Source organism: Rhea americana, unplaced genomic scaffold, assembly GCF_003343005.1.
Source record: "Rhea americana isolate MKP2758 unplaced genomic scaffold, rheAme1 scaffold_37, whole genome shotgun sequence".
NCBI lineage: Eukaryota > Metazoa > Chordata > Aves > Rheiformes > Rheidae > Rhea > Rhea americana.
Window position 1 is genome coordinate 3,219,222 of NW_028186501.1, and position 18,601 is coordinate 3,237,822.

Below are 18,601 nucleotides of genomic sequence, written 5' to 3' on the forward strand. Positions count from 1 at the left end.
AGTGAATAACTGTAGAGAATTATGAAAATGAGACTCACTGACATATATTGTTTAAAGAATTTCATATTTGAAATGCATGTTAATTTCCTGTGACTTTAAAAACATGCAGATAACCTTCCCCTATGTACCACTGGTAGAGAGCCCTATTAAAAATATATTTGTATAAATAGTTAAAAGATGAAAACTTTCTCTTTTGAGATACAGGATGTACACAACAGCCAGAMTGCTGCGCAAGCAAAGAGTAGTTGTTTGTAAATACTTTGAGTGAAACAGTCTAGCAGTCGCATTCTGGTATAAAAACACATACTTGCAAGCCATGATTTCACAATCTCAAAAATCGGTCATCCATCTCAAAAGATATCATGACTGATATGACTATCAAGAGGAAAAGGTTCAAGATACAAATTTCTATTCTAAGGCTACCTCATGCAAGAGGATTTTCAGAGAAGACAGCTAAATAGACATTTCAGAAGAGAATTTATTAACATTCACAGTACAGTCAAAGCAAGTTTTACTCCATTAGGCCTAAGTAGTGTTAGGTGCAACTGATGAATACGAAGACTGTGGGACAAGTATTGTCACAGCAGAATTAAAACATAAGATCATTTTAAAATGTGATAACCACAAAACAAACTCCAAAGTACTTTTAATAACTGAGCTGATACTAGTCCTTAGACAGATATCCCTGAAAACACAGAGAAAGCAATCCTATTACTAGTTTAACAGTGTGTATTCTTCCTCCCTCAAAAAGTTACGGTGTTTTAAAAGAAYGAGTTTGTTGAAAATACCAGTTCAAGAGCTGGAAGGCTAATGAATTTCTCTCTCTRTGGGTCTTTGCAGTGAGGGAGGACAGCTGGAGGGAAAGCAAGATTCTTTGCCAATACATTAACATAGTCTTAAATAGGGCATTGTTAATAGTTCAGAAAGCCTGGAAGAAAAACATTTAGAATGGTTTGATTCAGCAAACCACACCACGTTTCAAGAGCCTGGGAAGACGTCCAAGACGGAACAAGGCAACACATTTATGAACTCCAGAAATCAACAAAATATGCCTCATTTCTATTAGCTTCAGAGTAAATTTACTACTTGTTTTTAAATAGTATGCTACCTATTAGGGTCAAGAAGCTGAAAATGATGATCTAATTCCCTGAATGGGATGAAGAGAAAATGGCAGTCAAGGTAAAAAAATTAACTTGGATTTTATTGTATTTCTATGCCATCAGGAACTTCGATATTTCRAGTCAGTGTAAGGCCTGCCATACCAAGCTGAAAGGAACAACAAATGTTTTGCAAATTGTGAACACACTATTATCTAATGCCAAAAAAAAAAATATTTATAAATGGTATTTAAAAAGCAACTACTGAACTTTAAGTGGGAATACATTTGTTAGCCCTCTTCTCTCCAATTCCAAAATTTCTAAAGGAGCTTTGCAAGGTAATCTTACCCTTTGGAGCTTGACCAAAGCAATATTATGCTTTAGCACAGGTGCTCAAGCACCTCCATGACAAAAAGCTGTACTAAGTTTTCAAAAAATTACTATGTGCCACTAATTATACAACTTACATAAATATCTTCTRAAGATCTTTTAAATTTTTTACAGCTTAAAAGACTTCAGGCAGGTTTTGCTATCTACCCTATATATCACTTAAGAGAGGCATAAAACACAAATTGCATACATCCCCTGCACAGGATGAATTTCATCAGTAATGGAAAACATAGTTTTGAATAATTTGTTCAATCCCAAGCAGAAGTTCTTTATGGTAATGTACTACATAAAATCATTGAAATAGTTGAGATAAAAAAAACACAAGCTTATTATTGCCATTTATTTTAAAAACCTTATTCAAAACATTAAGTGATACAAGTCCAAATATAATAAAAATTACTGCAAGAAAACAGTTTTGGTATATTTTGTTTGTGCTTTACTTTCTTATGGTTATGAAAAGAAAGCATTTAACAGTAGGATTTAGAAGTTTTAGTGCTTCATCAGTAAGATATCATGCCTTCAAACTCTTCATGCCAACAGCTATAAAGTTCTGATTTGTTTCAAAGTGTTATATAATTACTTGAATACCAAGTCATTAATTATGGTTCTGATCCACCACTATTTACATATTTATCAGTTTTGAAAACTAAATCAGAAACAGAATGTACAGAAAACTAAAGAGATTTTACATTTTACAATTCATGAAAACATAAATAATGAAAGTACAAAAGACAAGGTAAAAAAAAAACAACGTACCAGTAACTTGCTTTACAGTCATGTGTAAATATTTGTCAAAAATGAAAGTGCGCTATCCATAGACTGGCAGCCCCACACATCATTACTTTTATCTGCCTGTTACCTAGGTCAGAATACCAACAAAATATATTGTTCTTATATTCTCAGGCCTCTCCTATTCATAATGTACCAAACAATATAACTGTGTGTCCCAACTGTCTTAAAAATCAAGGGAAAGCTTTGATGTACCGAAAGCCCGTCAACTATCTATATTTTACTAAAAATATATCACGAGGCTTATTTTCCATTCAGTAATTAAAGATAATGAAATAGTCATAAATATAATTAAAGAAAAAGGTGGACAGTCAAGAAGCTGCAATAACTTCTCATACTTCTTCAGCATTCTACAGAAATATATGGTGTATAACTTCTGAAATAAAAATAATCATGTTTGAAACACTTTAAATGATTTACTGCAAGAACACACGTAGAAATTATGAAGTTGTCATGCTAGCTATTTTTCCTAAGATAGGATCAAGCTAAGCAAGGAAAAAAAAAGAAAAAACATGAAAGTTTCGCAGCACCAGGATTTAAGCATGGAAAAAAAACTAATTATTTTTCAAATTGTAATACAGTAGGATTTATGAGCCATATAAGTAATTAGCAAAGAGATCATTAATTTGATTCAGCGATGCCAAACCTTAATTATCAGGCCTAGGATATTTTATGCTTATTTTTTGCATTACCTCTACTAAGACTGCTCCAGACAGAAGGGAAGATCCTTAACAAGTGGAAAGGRCACTAATTATTAAACCCTGTAACTGTATAGCTGATTTAAAACCTAACCAAAGTAGCAAACAGATGTATCATGCCTTTGATCTTGCATGAGATTTGATCTCAAAAAAACCCAGGTCAGAGAAAGTACCCCTCATTTCAGTACAAGCGGCATATTTAGAATACCTGAATATCATTACATGACTAGGCAGGCAAAGACTGAGAAGTTCAGCAGACTCAAATCACAGTGCTTTCAAAATACATAATCATTGGTTATCTTCAGAGAAGGCATTGCCTCATTAACATTTTGATCTAAACGATGATATTCCACTGTTCTAGAGCACAGGCCATCCCGCCATCTTCGGCTCTGGACCAATAAGAAGATCTGTAAGAAAACACAGTTACCTTGTTTAAGGATACGAAGAAAGATTTTGGTTTCGACAGCCAGTTTAACAGCTGTATTCATAATCACAGTTCCATCCAGTGACCCTGGAAATGGCATACTGTTACCATAAAACATGGCATGAATAGTCAGCCGTTTCCATATTGCTCTTGCCAGCAAGTCATTTACTGGCAACTTTGACTGCAGTTTTGGCAAAAACACAGCATCCCACCCATAATTCTTTTAGTATGGATACGTATGTAGCTTCAGATGTACTCCATGCACAGGCTATTAAAATTACACCCAACTTGGTGACATTTGTTAGTTTATTYATCTTACCTATTCTGGCACTTCATTATTGTTAATACTACTTATATTACTCGTGGTGAAACAAAGGCAAAAAAAAGCAGCAACAGTGCTATTTGATAAACATTTCTGCATATAACTTAGTGCCCCCTTCAGCAATAGCAGTAGGGCACCTACAGAGGATATGTGATAAATCAAGCACTGAAGTGATCAGATTTAAGAATGTCTGTTATCTTCAYTTTGTTTAGCATTATTTCTTATCTACATCGTATTTGGAATCCAATTTACAGCACAATATAGCTGTACTGGCAAAAGGGTAAAACAGATAAGTAAGCAAGCACAGGGAGAAGAAAAGGAGAAGAACTTAAGCTAGTTTGACTGCTGCCTCACATAAATACATGCCAATGTATATACTTACAGCACTAGGGTATTTTCTGCTCACAAAATTATTTTTAAGTGCTGAAGAGTAACAGCAACAAATCACTTTTCCATTACCCAGATAACATTCGAAACATTATTTCACTTATGTAGGAAAGGTAGGGCAAGATTTTTATCATTTATTCAAATTTATCTCAAAGTTACTTTTGAAAATTTAACTCAGGCACTCTAGAATGTTTTCGCTAAAAACACTTAGATGCACACAATTTACACGTTACTGCACTGTAAAGCAGAAGTATTTCTTTTTAGCTGTGTTCTTTCTGGATTCCCCAGAATCCTGGACCAAGTCAGTGTTCTCTACAAGGATAAAGAGAAACAATGAAGCTTCTCAAATCTAAGAACTAACCTAAGATTTAATTGCTAATTTGTCTGTGTATACCACTGCGGTAGCAATATATTTTGAAAAAAAAACAATTAATCAGGCAACTTTTGAGATACAGAGAATTAGTTCATACTGAAGAAACATTTACCTGAAACCACTAATAAGCTGGGGCCTGTCTGTGAAAAACTGGAAACAAAGTGCTATTTCCTCCAAATTCACAGTTAAGCCCTAGGAATATCTATGATATGGAGATCACCTTGAAGCAAGTCTATCTTRCAGGTATTATCATACTATATCAAGAACATTTTCACATCATTTGAGATGAACTCTTTCTTCCTTGCTGTCTACAATCCTGGGTAGAACCAAAATAAGTAACCAACTCTACATGACTTCACTCAGGTCTTATTTCTGGAAGTCACATCATACACTGTCAGTGCACATCAGTAAACTGATTGTTTGCCAATTTTATCATTTAATTTTCAGATTTGAAGTGTTTGAATCAAATTCATTTTCATCATACAATAAAAGTGACATTAATGATCACAACAAAACTTTTTTAAGTAGTCATTCTCCAAAGTAAGTAAGGCACAAGTTTTATTTGCCAAAGTTATGTTCCTCTTATAAAAACACTTACAATATCCAAGCAATTTTATTTTAAATATTAAAGCAATCTCTCTTAACTTTTAACAGTACACCTACCTTCCTCTTGTTGTGATAGGTGATATAAACAACAGCTACTAAGAAGGCAACTATAACCAGATGAAAAAAAAAATGGCTGTCTTCTTCCAAATCTGTGACAGTAGCATCTTTTATCTTCTCTTCATGGGACTGAACCTCCTCATTATAATTACCAATGGTGTCAGAGTCCTCATCTTCTGGCATGTCTAGGAGATCTGGGCTATATCTGGAATTCGATGTCATTTCATAAGGACCATAGTCATCTCCATCAGACTCCAGAGTTTCTTTTATTATGGGTGGAGAACTATTTAGTGTGTCTTTCAAATCTGTTAGTAGATCCTCTTCCTCAATTCTAGTGTCTTCAGAAGCATCAACATCCATTTGAGATACAGGACTAACAGTCACCGCATGAGAGAGAATATTGAGCAAAGAATCACCTTTTGCTGTAGATGGTTTTACTGCAGTCACAGAAGTGATTCTAGCTGTTGTTGGAGACACCTCTTTTCTTGTTGGTGTTATACTGTGCAAGTCGTCTATTACGTTTTGAAGTGTTTCATTCTCATTTCTAGCAGAAATATTTTTCTGAAGCACCTCCACTTTTGTAGACTCTGAGAAAGGGATTAAAACCATTAAATATTAAACACAAGACACTACCTTCTCTTGCAATACTTCAATTATARATGAAAGTGATCATACAGTATGTACTTTACAGCCAAGAAATCATACAGTGATGGACTAGGCATATTTCATACTGCAAACTCTTTTAGAATTCTTAAGCAGAACTGTACTTCTACAGTTTCAAAAAGAACTCTTTAGCAGGACCGACATTCAAGTTTGGAAGTACCTGCTTACCAGACCAGTATGCCTCAAAAATTTAGCACGTCTACTTTCCAGACTTAGGACTTCAGGGACACATTTCCCAGTCTCTGTATTTATGACGCCTTTTAGGATCAAACTTAATTAGTATTTTGTCCATCATCACATGCTTTCTCCCAAAGATTTTGCTGAGGTCACTAAATTTTTTCCTGCAGTTAGGAAAGCTTTAAAATCTTTCTCCCTTTTGGCATATTCTGCCAAAAGAAAATGAGAACATACTGCAACCTCTCCTTCAGTCAGGGCATAGGGTCCCAGCACCTCTTTTCCCAAGCATTTGATTTCATTTAACTTGTAGAAACAGAATGAAATTTCCAACCTTCAACTAAACAGACTCAAACTACTGAGCCACAGGTTAAAAGAACAACATCAGAAAAGAACTCTATGACTGCATACACTTGTATAGGAAAGGCTTTTGTCTACAGTAAGTTACTATAATGAAGAAAGTCAGTAAGCATCTGTCCAATGCTAGGGTTGCTTTAGGAAACTACATAAAAAGCAAGGAGAGCACTGAAACCACAGGCAGGACCCAGTATGCCCTCTTTTCTACCCAAAAGTGGGGGAAAAAGTGCAGAGAGAGTTTATTAGTAGTACACACTTTCACAGCACTTCATTGTTAAGATTCAAAACAGGAGGCACTTTAAAAATGAAAAACACATTTTAAATTTCCAGTAGGTATCATAATTTTAATAGTAGAATCATATTTCCCTTGTATTTTTTGGCATGTCAAGGGTGTTTTTTTTTAAAAAAAAAAAGGAAAAAAGGAGGACAATACTTTCATAGAGTGCTCCTAAGGAGCTCCATGGCTCACCGAAAGGTTACAGATTCTAGAAACGAAACATTCAACCAACTCCTTGTGTCAAGTTACTCATAAGTAAAATATTATACAGATGATACTGAATCATGTTATTCATGAAACATGTATATTTACAGAGGATCAGTTACAACAGACTTCTCCTTGTTTATATGGTATACTTTTATGGTATGAAATAGACTTTAACCAATTGTATAACAGAAAAGACCTAGCTAATCCCAGTGAGCTAATCCCACGACATTTCTCTAAATCTGATGTTCCAGGAATGCATAAATAATCTGAAGCAATACTATTTTTAAAAAATAAGGAAACTACCACTTCAATTACCACTTTAAACCACCATATTTCACACTGTTGTAGCATTAGAAATTCGGGAGAAGACAAATCTTATTCTACAAATAGGATCTAAGTATTTGGGGGATTACCAAAGCAGATATCAAACATCCAAAATTACAGTTCAGTCATCAAGTCCATGAATGGCCAATTTCTACTTGCTAGCACTGACTGCAATGCCTACTTAAAAGGAACAGCCTTAATGCAGGAAGTTAACCTCTTAAGAGTTCTTCCAAAGCATAATGACCATACCTAAAGAAACAGAATTTGGAGGCTCCACAGGCTCGTTTACCAGAAAGCAAACAACAAATTGGAAACTGCTGTAAATCTTGCTTGGACAGCTAGTAATAGCAACACCTGCTCTGGAATAGTAGCCAAGTATCAAATTGATCCAGATGCCTCTTTTTCTGTGAGTGCTATACATGTACATTTATGAGCATTTGAAAAGAAGCTCTTGTAATGAAAATGTAAAGCAACCTTAGACCAGTGAGTAAAGTATATTTTTCATGTAATCCATACGAGTATCTTTTCAGGAAACACAGAAGTACGCATTTTAACCTGAAAGTTTTAAAAGGACGCATGCTTAAATGTTAAGGGATTCACAGCCTATGCTGCAGCTTCAATTCCACCCACATACTTGGTCATCTAACCTTTAGGAAAAAGAGTGACTAGTTTTTCCAACATCAAAGACACTAGAAGTTTTTAAGTTAATTCACTATGATTTCCTTCCTCAATTTAAAAACTTTCCAGAAGCATGAATATATGCTGAATTAATTCACAAGGAGTTATTACAATCAACCCTCCTCTCAAAGAACTAGAAATTCCAATAATTTCTGAACTCCTAGTTATTCTGATAGACAAGCACCTTTTCCAAAAGCTATTTCTTTCATGGAAAAATAGGCAAGTCRGGAAATCAGGTTCTTAAGCATTTTTCACTCAGGTGTTCACTGAAAAGGAAGAAAGTCAGGGAGCAAATCAAACAAAAATCCTTTCCACCTTTTACATAAAAATCACATGATAATAACTACCTAATAACATCTATATATCTCTCAATTGTGATATTTCAGATTCTACACTTAATCACATCGAGCTGGCTCTTTAGAATGATACTTCTATTAGGAAAAAAATATATGCTTTTAAAAAGCAGTCCAGTAAAACAATGAAYGTAACTTTATTTCCTATACATACAGTGATCACATAGTGATGAGAAAAAATGATTTCCTCTTATCCCCAAAAGAAAGAAGTTTTGACTTTTCATTATAATAGTTGCAGAAAGTTTAGCAACTAAACCAAAACTGATTTATGGTATCTTCTCAAAAATTTCTGGCATTATACCTGGAGGCTATACTGTTCACAGTTACACAATACTGCCAGATAATGTAAGACAGTAGTGCCTGAACTCCAGAGATGCCTCAACTTAAACAGATTTTAACGTTTATTCACAGTGACAGATGAACTAAGAACATAGTGTTCTTTATAAACATTATATGACAAAACTATCCTCTAGGAAAGCTTGGTTTTTAGAAAACAAAGCCATTTCACAACTTTGGAAACTAGAAGTTCTTAGTTCACTCTACAGATTTCTGCTCCGCATCCTGGATCTCTCTTTCCACTACTCTCCACGCAAGTCCCCAGGCGAGGCCAGCACGAATGGAACCGGCTGGACCTGTTCACGCCCTGACAGCACAGACCGACGAGCAAGCAAGGAGCTTCTCCTCGCAACAGGTTAAGCGCTCCCTTCGCTTCTAATTTCTCTCTCTCCACTGCCCACCCACCCACCGACCGGCAGCTCCGGCCCCGGCCCGGCCCCGGCGGGGCCTACCCAGCCGGTACCCCAAACCACACGCGGCCGGAGCACCGCGAAGCGGCTTCCCTGCRCTCGAGCCCGCCGCCCAGAGCCCCTTCGCGGCCGGCGAGGGCTCCGGAGCGCTGGGAAGAGTCAAAAAAACACCGGAGGGGGGAGGCGGCTCGGCGGCGGCGGCGCCTCGAAGCGCCCTCRGGCCCTGCCGCCTCGCCGCGCCTCACCCCGCCGCGCTCACCGCGGGCCGCCTCGCCGTGCTCCGCCAGGGCCCAGCCGCAGAGCAGCAGCAGGCAGAGAGCGCGGGCCGCCGCCRCCACTACCGCGCTCCTCTCGCTGGCGGCCGCCATGTTCGCGGGCTGCCCCTACCGACGTGGCGATGGCACCGCCCCCCGGCGTCGCGCTGCCCGCGCGCATGCGCGAGAGGGGCCGGAGGGGGGCGGCGGGCGGGAACTGCGCGTGCGCGGGAAGCGCCGACGGGCCGCTGCGCACGCGCAAAAGCATGCCGTGCTCCGGCACGACTGTTGGGGCGGGGCGGGGCGGGACACGACGCGACCGTTGGGCGCGGCCCGCCCTGGGGCCCCGAACAGGGTGGTTCCTCTCCCTTTCACAAAACGCGGACAGCAAACACGCCCGAACCGATTTTGACCCTCTGCCAGTTTCCTGCGTGAGCTGGTTGCAGGTGGTTTTTCTGGGGAGGAGAAGTCTAGAAGAGGGCCACACCTATAAGTGTACTCATAAGTACGATCTCCTCCTATCTCCATACCGGTGAGGTCAAATTCTCCACATACAACAAAATAAAAACACCTGAAGTGACTGAAAGGTGTCCCAGCTCACACCCATTCCGTGCTCTCAGCAGCCAGTTTGTTTTAGCAAGGTAATTCAACTTAGTGAATTTTGCAGTAAAAGAAAAATATGCTTGTCCCATTACATTGTATTCTCTATATTAAATGGTCTCAGTCTCTGCCTCAGCAGCAGGTAGAGATGTCTCAAGGCTTTTGAGGAGCTACTTAACAGTTACCAGTAAGGGGCCAACCCACACAAGGCCATCACCTTCACTGAGAAGGTCTTAAAGGTGAATACAGCCTTTAGTTCTCTCAGCAGTGTTGGCTCTGAAAAAAATGGTCATTTATCATTTCATGTACTGTAGATTTTCATGGTTGTGTCCTGAGAAACATTTTCCTGAGGTTTGCAAAATGGACTGCCTCAATAAATGTTCTAATACATGCTAGAAAATACGCAATAAGATAATGCCACTCTCTTTCTAGAACCAAGAATTGGTACGAAGTTATTGCTGCAGTCAATAACAAAGTAGAAGGCGACATTTCAATATTTTATTCAAGTTGGGTTTGCATTTTTTATCCATTTTTAGTAGTGTCAAGTACAGCATTTTGGGGTCTAGTTCCACACAAAATGGAAGACTCTCTAAAAATGTACCCAATTAATTGCTAAAAAGAAAGTGGTAATAAAACAAAAGTTCATTTCAAATTTAAAGTGATACAACTATGTGATTGCAGTCACAAAGACTCTTCCCTGATTATGGCTCTCTTACAAGCTTTCCATTCAGTGCACGGGAAAGGAACCACAGCACAGGACAAGTATTATTGGCTGAGTCACATTAAACCACCTCCGCAACGGAGTTATACAAGGTGGACAGCCTAAAGTATCCTGAAGACAGCTTCAAGTGTAAGATAACTAAATAAGACAAAACATTTATGAAATACCTATCTAAAAAAAAAAATCCCTTTTTCAGACAAATTTACACATTCCATCACAAACTGAAACTCTGAACCTGTGGTATCAGGAAATACAGCTTACAGAATTCACAATTCACTATAGTGGTCTGCAATTCTTAAAGTCATCATTTTTATAGCATATTAGCATATTCCTTGTGCAGTCAGTACTTCAGTAAAGATAATCAATACCTTCACATTTCACAGTTGGCAGATGTGATGAGCAACAACAATCCAAAAAAGCCTGGAATTAGGAATTTTTTGTTTTTGTCTCATTTCTGAAACATCTTTAGCTTAGCTGTCTTTAACCAGCATTAGCATGACTGATACTTAGCAATAACTTGCATCCCATACATAAAACATTGAAAGGTACACTATATTCTGAAGGTAGCTATGCTTAAAGTATTTTCAAAATAGCAATTGTAGAATCTTTTTTATGCTTCAAATTCCAATCCTAGACCAAGTTTGTGACCACCAGCATTAACATTCTTGCCATCCAACAAAGCTGACAATGTCAGTTTKATACCTGTAAAATAGGAGACAGAGAGGAGATAACTGTTAAATCTTAGAATAARCCTTACATTCAGTAATTGCAGTGCATATGTTGCTGCTTCCATCTATTAGGGAGCTAGGTAAATGTGTTTTGGTGGCTATGCTTGTAATGATCGCTTTAAAAAAATGCAGAGTAGTAGAGCTATGAATAGGAAATCTTTCTGAATTTAACCTGTAAGTTTTGATAAATAAACCATGAGGCTAGATTCTGCTTCTTTTTATCATTCCAAGCAACCAAAAAAATCAGTCAGTCAACTCCTGTTAGTCCACTGATCAATCTAATTTTAGAGTGAGGTAATCAAACAGTAGTAATAGAAAAATTGGGATCTCAGTACTTTCCCACCTTTCTAAGCTACTTTAAAATCTATGGATGAAAAGGCCTAAACCCAGTCTACTGTAATATGTCAGTCTGCTTGGTATTCTGGCAGCAGATTTGACTACATTAAAACCAATTGTGTAACTACAAGATTTCTCCGCATCCTTGAACTAGTGAACCTTGATGGTGTCACATTTTCAAGCAAAAGGAACTCGGTAGGAAAACTGAAAGTACTGAAAATTCATTTACCTATCTGTGAAACACGTAACTGCAGATATATGAACACAAAAGTGTATCCGACTGGTCAGTGGATGGTGATCTCTAACAATTCTGCTTCTGACAAAATCCAAAATTAACAGAGTAATCTCTCAAAAAGTTAATTATTAGGTTGCTAAATAGGACAGTAGTGTTACAAAACTAGTCACATTTTGTCACAAGAAATTCTTTGATATTTCAAGACCAAAATACACCTTCTCTGATGTCTGAATTTCATCTGCAAAGATTTACCTGGCTTCAGAGTCTGTGTATATCCTAAACCGATCAGACTGGAGTTGTTCACTTTAGCCTAAAAGAGAAAAAATATAGAATATAAATGATTTGGTATATTTCTTCTTCTTGAGTAATGCCTACCACAAGTAGTAAATGATTTCATGTTTCAAATCACAAACATAAATACGTATTTCATTTTGCCATAACTTACATCCAAAATGTTAACCATACTACAATGCTATAGACAATAATGGTATTTTATTAACCACATTTGTAATTTTTTTCAACAAAGCTGACATGAAAAATGCTCAGAACAGTGCCCAGTAGTATGATAAAGCATTCTGTATTACTGTCAAGGTAAATCCACTAGTTAGTGACATGCTGCCAAAAAAAAAAAAAAAANAAAAAAAAAAAAAAAAAAAAAGAAAGAAAGAAAAAAGAAAAAAAAATACAGGGAACATGCCAGTTACACCCCAAGGAACTGCATCAAAAATGTACTTTACTCACTGATCTAAGGTTGCTTCACATTTCCATTACAAGAGCTTGCTTTCAAATGCTCATAAATGTACATGTATAGCACTCACAGAAAAAGAGGCATCTGGATCAATCTGATACTTGGCTGCTATTCCAAAGCGGGTGTTGCTATTACCAGCTGTCCAAGCAAGATTTACAGCAGTTTCCAATTTATCATTCACCTTCTGATAAATGGAGCCTCCAAATTCTGTTCCATCATTCCTGAAATTAATATATTAATCTAGTTTTAAACTGAACCCCCAAAATAACATCTTTTTCAGTAAGATCTATATTTGCAAAACACTCACTTATACCTCTTTCAATATCTGTAACCCCTATGATTGATTAAGAAGTCTTTTATAAATGCTTAAATTCATTGACCATTACCGTATTTCAACGAACAACTCATGAAACTAAAGAAAAGCCAGGACAAACTATCAGAAATAGGCTAATAATGATGAAAGATTCCAATTTTCCCTTCTCTGTAGATGAGTCTTTGCAGTAATAAGATTCATTCTTCTCTGTATATTTGTGAAATAATTATTTTCCCAGACATGCATCTTCTCAGTGCCCTGAAAGGCTAGTCATAGACTGCGCACTCATCTACGGAAAAGCAGTCATCCTAATATTGCCTCATAAGCATGTTTTTACCAGACATAGGTGAACTGCATTAGAAGTGAAGATGACAATTTAATATCCAAGTATATCATCTCTTGTAAATTAATACCATTTGCAATAGTCCTAATATATTTGCAGTATAGATATCTCTGGACTAGAAACTGAAACGAAACTAATTTCAGTTCCCATAGAGCAGTAGCCAASAGTTAAATGATGAGAACTTTCAATCACTGCTAATAAGTAGTAGAACTTCAGTTACTATTTACACCAATGTCACAATGGGAATACAGTGTGGTAAATAAAATGCAGAACCTTAGAAGCCATCCAGATCACAGAAACAAGAGCAAAGAATTTCTATAAGCCTTTCACTCCCAGTAAAATCATGAGCATTTGAATTTCCATTTTTAGCTCATTTTCTTAAAAGAGGATATAAACATTGCATAAAACTGGCTTGAAACCACATGAAGACCTCTGCAAATAAAATACTTCTGATTATTTCTAAATTGTGAAATAAATTGGCTCCAATTACTAGAGTATACAAAACCTTTAATGACTTWAAAAAAAAAAAACAGATTTAGGCTCTGTCCAGTTTTACCCCTGTGGTCCAATGTTTATTAGTTTATAATAGTTGCATAGACAATAATAATATGCCTATTTAAAAGTTCAAGCAATAGCAGCAGCCTTTTAAATTAGAGCAATTCTTCCAGAAAAACACTACAATACTTACTTCAGATAAGACTGAAGCTCACATATAACTGCATGTGCTTGGTTCTCAAGAAAAGGAGGGATTAAAAAGGACTGAGTAGAGCTGGTTATACAGGCAGATTTTGTGCAAGCTTCCCATACAGCTCTGTCTTGACCTGCAACATTAGGGGGGGGGTCTGAGCTATGCTCAAAAAACGAGGAAAGTCATATTTCAAAGTAGAAATTATCCAGCCCTACCTCCCTTTAGTTATCATTATTTTTTTTAAAAAAAAGTAAAAGCTCCTTTTAATTCTAGTAATAGCACTTTTCATATGTAGTCAAAAATATTATTCCCCTACACAATTGAAGATATATTTAGGCACTATTAAGGAAAGTAACTTGCTCAAGTCACCAACTGGTCTGTGAAACAGCCAGAAACGGAAAAAGATTTCTCAAACCCCATCTAGTTAATTTGTCTGCTATGCCTTATTTCTTTGAAACGCTGAACTGTCTAGATATAAGCCAGCATGCTAGTGCTAGAATCCCAAATACAACTCTGTTGACTAGATTTTGCAAAAACTCTGTCATGTTTCAGAGCTGAAACATGTTAAAAGTACCTAACAAAGCCATTAATACAATCATTAAAATTTCTGTTCATATCACACATTAATGTTTTTGCCTTTCAGCTCGTGCAGTATTAGAAATAAACAAACTAGGCTTTCTCCTAAAGATTATTTATCATTTATGTAYAGTAATAGCTACCAAAGAAACAGACCTTCAGAGATCGAAGAGGTAGCAGGAGGAGCTCAGATCTTATTGTACTGAAGTTATTTTCTGACATTGCCTTAATTAAAAGTAGTAATAATTACAGCATTTTATAACAAAGGCCCATAATGAAATATTTTAACTACTACAATATCACAGAGTTGAAAGTCATTGTGTTTGAGGAAACAGCTCATAACTAYTCAGTGGAAGGGGATCCTGCATATTGTTTTGATGGAAGTTTTCTGCCYACACTTTTGTGCTTTGACAATTCTTCAAACATAGTCTTGGGCCTGTGAAGGTTCAATTGTTCTGTAAGGCAATTTGGGCTTCCTAAGCAAGATCTCTGCAAAACAGCATGAAACAGAACAGAAAGTCTTTGGAGAAGCAGCTCCAAGAAAGCAGAACAGTTGTTCAGCCCCCAAATGGAAACAGCCTGCAATAGCTCTGCTACATGCAAAATACCCAATTACCTAAGGGRATGGTCAGGATGGGGTGGGAGGAGGAGCAAGGGGGAATTGATTAGGGATTGCCTAGTCTTAAAAAAAAATTGTCAAAAAGCATAAATTGGTTTTTCATGAGATGTGGGACGGGGGAAAAAAAAATGAAGGTTTTCATGAAATTTTGTCCTGTTTTCCCACTGCACACCCATGCAAAAAAGACAAATGCTTGTGTAAATAGATTATTAGGAGTTTCAGTACTAAGACAAACTTTTATACAGTATCTCTTCTGATACTGACGCAAACTCAGTCCATAGCTCTTCCATTCATTTCATTTTCTCCTGTTCTTGTTCACCCTCTGATTAATTTTGTCCTATTGATCAATCCAGCATTTTCAATTTGATCTTGGCATATGCAAAAGGGAGGTATTGCTTTTACTTTTTCTTCATGAAAGAAAATACAAGTAATTTACTTGTTTTATTATTCCGCTAAAGATCTGTTAGAAGGATAGACTCTGAATGCTTAAGTACTCACCGAGTTCCTGTTCTTTTCATCAAATACTCCCTCACCCACATAATTCAAACAAGCTAATGCAAAACTGCAGTTTGCATTTCCAGCTTGCAATGTCAAATTCAACATTCCCTTTCACCAATRCTCAAAATCTTTTCCTACTATTCTTCTAGTAAATCCTTTAAAAAAATTTTTTTAATGCCTGTCTGCCAATACTTACACATTAGTATGAAGCTGGAATTCATCAGTTTTATAGCCAACAGCAAAGTTGCTCTGGGTTACTCTAGACTTAGCTGTCTCAAAAGTCATTTGGTAACCTGCCAACCAACCCTCATAGCCAACCACCAGAGCTCCGCGTATTGAAGGACCAGCAATATCAAAATCCATGTCACAGCCAATGTTGATGTGTTCCCTTTTGTATCCTGTCTTAACTTTAGCACTCTTTTTCCTAAAGGAAAAAAAAAATGTATCTTTGAAAAGGTATGCTCTTACATTGCACTTCAATCAAATCAGTTACTTTAACTCACTGTAACAGTTTCTGAAAACAAAGTATACGTACCTGGAGAGCCACATGACATATCGTTACTGTTCATCAAAATTTTGTGCAATAAAGAAATAAAATGCTGTGTAGTATACTACTAAGCACTTTTGAGTTGTGTTCAGAAAAGGCAGCAACACAATAAGCTAGATGCGAGGTGACAAAAGCAATTCATCATATCACAGAGATCTGATTTTGTTTTTGAAGTTTGCTAGAGAGAAGGAAGTAACAGAAACTAGAAGAGTTTACAGGTTTGCCAAAAAAAAGTCAACAGTCATTGGGCTGTTGCACATGAACAATTCTTAGACAATCCTAGTTAACTGGATAATTTCTTTTACTGTGAGATAAGTTAAGAAATGCTACTTTACCTCCAGCTGCCTGAGGGGAAGTCTTTGCTGCTAAGGAAGTAAGTTACTTCAGTGGCTCTAGCACCCCCTTTTGTCCTTATGATGCTTTATGTATAAATTTTAATAGTTACAGCTGCAGGAAAGTTTGTCAGGTTTGTTTTCTTTTGAAGTAAACACACAAATAAACTTCTKAGTCATTTACTTTCTTGTATATTATTGGCCAGAACAACATTTTCTCATGTGTGTTTGTTTATATCAAGGGAGCAGATCCTCACAAGACAGGARAGTTGCATCTAGTATAGTCAGATGCTGTTTTTATTTTTTTTTCTTTCTGTTCTCTTTCTAACTTACAAGTCTCTCTGTCTTTGACCAAATCTTTTTCTGAAAATTTCCCAGAAAAGTCAGACTAATCTTAAATTGCAAATCAGCATTCTACTTCAGCTAGCAAGTCTCCAAGAACTGCAAAACTTGCTATATCAGATCTAGATAGCAATTTGTTTGTTTTGTTTTTTTTTGTTGTTGTTGTTGTTGGTTTTTTTACCATCAGACTGAAGAATTTCTTGTATTTTGCATTTGCTGTTCATGCCTAAATACATCTCTTCTGTAGCAGTATAGGAGTAAATAAGAGATAAAGAGCAGGAATGCCAAAAGCACTCAAACATTACTTTGTCTGCAATTTCCATAAAAGTCAGTGGAACATATTCCTACCAGTGTCCATGGGGACAGGTGTAAGCTAACAAGGGGCATTTCTGAAAATGACTTTCCCAGTTAAAAGACTCATCAAGGACAGTAGTAAAGAGGGTGGAGAAGGTGTGTCATATTCACACATGATTGTCACAAAAGGATTGAATCTCATGCTATTTGTTCAGATTATAAGGATTTCCCCACAAAGGAGAGAATTCAGTTATAAGTCAGATTTGGTAATGTCTGTGAAGTTCCTGAGAAATAGCTATAGAGCGGTAACTTATCACTGTCATACAGGGTTTTTTTAATAATCCTACCAGATGAAACAAAATTATCAACAAAAGATTAGAAATTATTCTTAATTCTAGATTTACTAGATATATACAGAATAGAGTGAAAGCAATTTACAATGGAGGATACTGAATCCAGAAGACAGGCTGAAATCKTCAATGAGATTGTTACCCTGGTAGCCTGCAGTGCAGCGTGCTCCTATGGAAAGCTAATTTTCAGAATATTTTGTCTATTTTGACTCACTGGCAACACTGCTTGGAAAAAGATAATCAGGGAAAAAGATAAAACATCTAGTCCTACAGCTGCTGCTTAATCCCTCTGGCCCACATAAAATGTGGCATCCAATCACAATGTCAGAAATACTCATCCACTACCAAGTCACACTATGCCTAGCAAGAATTTAAATGATAAATTCAGCTTGGGAGATGAAACCAATTACCRCATCGACCTATTATAGCTGTAGCCAACTGGCTTACAGAGCTTGTTAAGCTCTGAATTACAGTTGATTTGTTCAGAGTTTGTATTCAGACAGTAGCTAGGCAGGGGTGAGGGAGGAAGCCTCTAATTTTTACTWTATATTTGCAAGTATTGTATTTAAAATCTTACTTGCTGTAACTCATGTTTAAGAAGGGATTGTTAATACTAAGATTTCAATGACGTGACATGGTTTTTATCATATATTGATTATTATCTGTCTTTATATATTATGGCAGGAGGAGTAAAAGAATAAGATGGTATCCTGGACAACTGAAAACAAAAATGTCTTTTTTGTCACTCAAGCTAAATCACTTCTTACCCAGTGTTAGGAGAAAATGAGGAGTCAAACGTCAGCTTCAGTCCTTGTGCAAGCTGAACAGAAAAGAAATTCAATAGTTGCATTTAGAATTAAAAAGGAGATTGTCATAAGAGAATTTGTAAATTGTATCTTTTGATTCAAAAATTACCTGATCTTCGAGAGTAATCTCAGTGCCTAGTGTGTTATCAGTGTTCCATTTTTCTGTGAACATCAATCCATATTCCACCCATTTGTATTTGGTTTCCAAACTACCACTAACTTTGCTTGTTTCCGAGTTCGCTGAACCTGAGCTTGTAAATTCCTAAAAAGGAAAAAAAAAAAAAAAAAAAAAAAAAAAAAACCACACACACAGGTAAATACATACTTTTGTAGAATGTATTGTAGAATG

General features: G+C 36.7%; 2 protein-coding genes across 5 annotated transcripts in view; both read right to left on the reverse strand.

Moving 5' to 3' along the window:
- Positions 1-460: 460 nt before the first annotated feature.
- CUNH5orf15 (chromosome unknown C5orf15 homolog) lies at positions 461-9,332 on the reverse strand. Of its 2 annotated transcripts, XM_085312781.1 has the most exons (4): positions 9,182-9,242; positions 8,008-8,089; positions 5,144-5,730; positions 461-3,381 (listed from the first exon to the last, which is right to left on the reverse strand). In XM_085312781.1, exons 2-4 carry the CDS (start codon positions 8,069-8,071, stop codon positions 3,250-3,252), a joined length of 783 nt encoding a protein of 260 aa, XP_085168907.1. In that variant the 5' UTR covers positions 8,072-8,089; positions 9,182-9,242; the 3' UTR covers positions 461-3,249. The 2 variants fall into 2 exon arrangements, with proteins under 2 accessions (XP_085168907.1, XP_085168906.1); XM_085312780.1 differs by lacking the exon at positions 8,008-8,089 and having other exon boundaries at positions 9,182-9,332.
- A 928-nt stretch (positions 9,333-10,260) lies between these two features.
- Positions 10,261-18,601, reverse strand: part of VDAC1 (voltage dependent anion channel 1) — a 16,520-nt gene continuing 8,179 nt past the window's right edge. For all 3 annotated transcript variants that reach the window (XM_085312784.1, XM_085312782.1, XM_085312783.1), the window contains exons 4-9: positions 18,362-18,514; positions 18,214-18,266; positions 15,778-16,005; positions 12,615-12,765; positions 12,049-12,106; positions 10,261-11,199 (exon numbers count right to left, since the gene is read on the reverse strand). In XM_085312784.1, the coding sequence (XP_085168910.1) occupies positions 11,108-11,199; positions 12,049-12,106; positions 12,615-12,765; positions 15,778-16,005; positions 18,214-18,266; positions 18,362-18,514 (735 nt within the window). In that variant the 3' untranslated portion in view covers positions 10,261-11,107. The remainder of the gene's footprint in view (positions 11,200-12,048; positions 12,107-12,614; positions 12,766-15,777; positions 16,006-18,213; positions 18,267-18,361; positions 18,515-18,601) is intronic.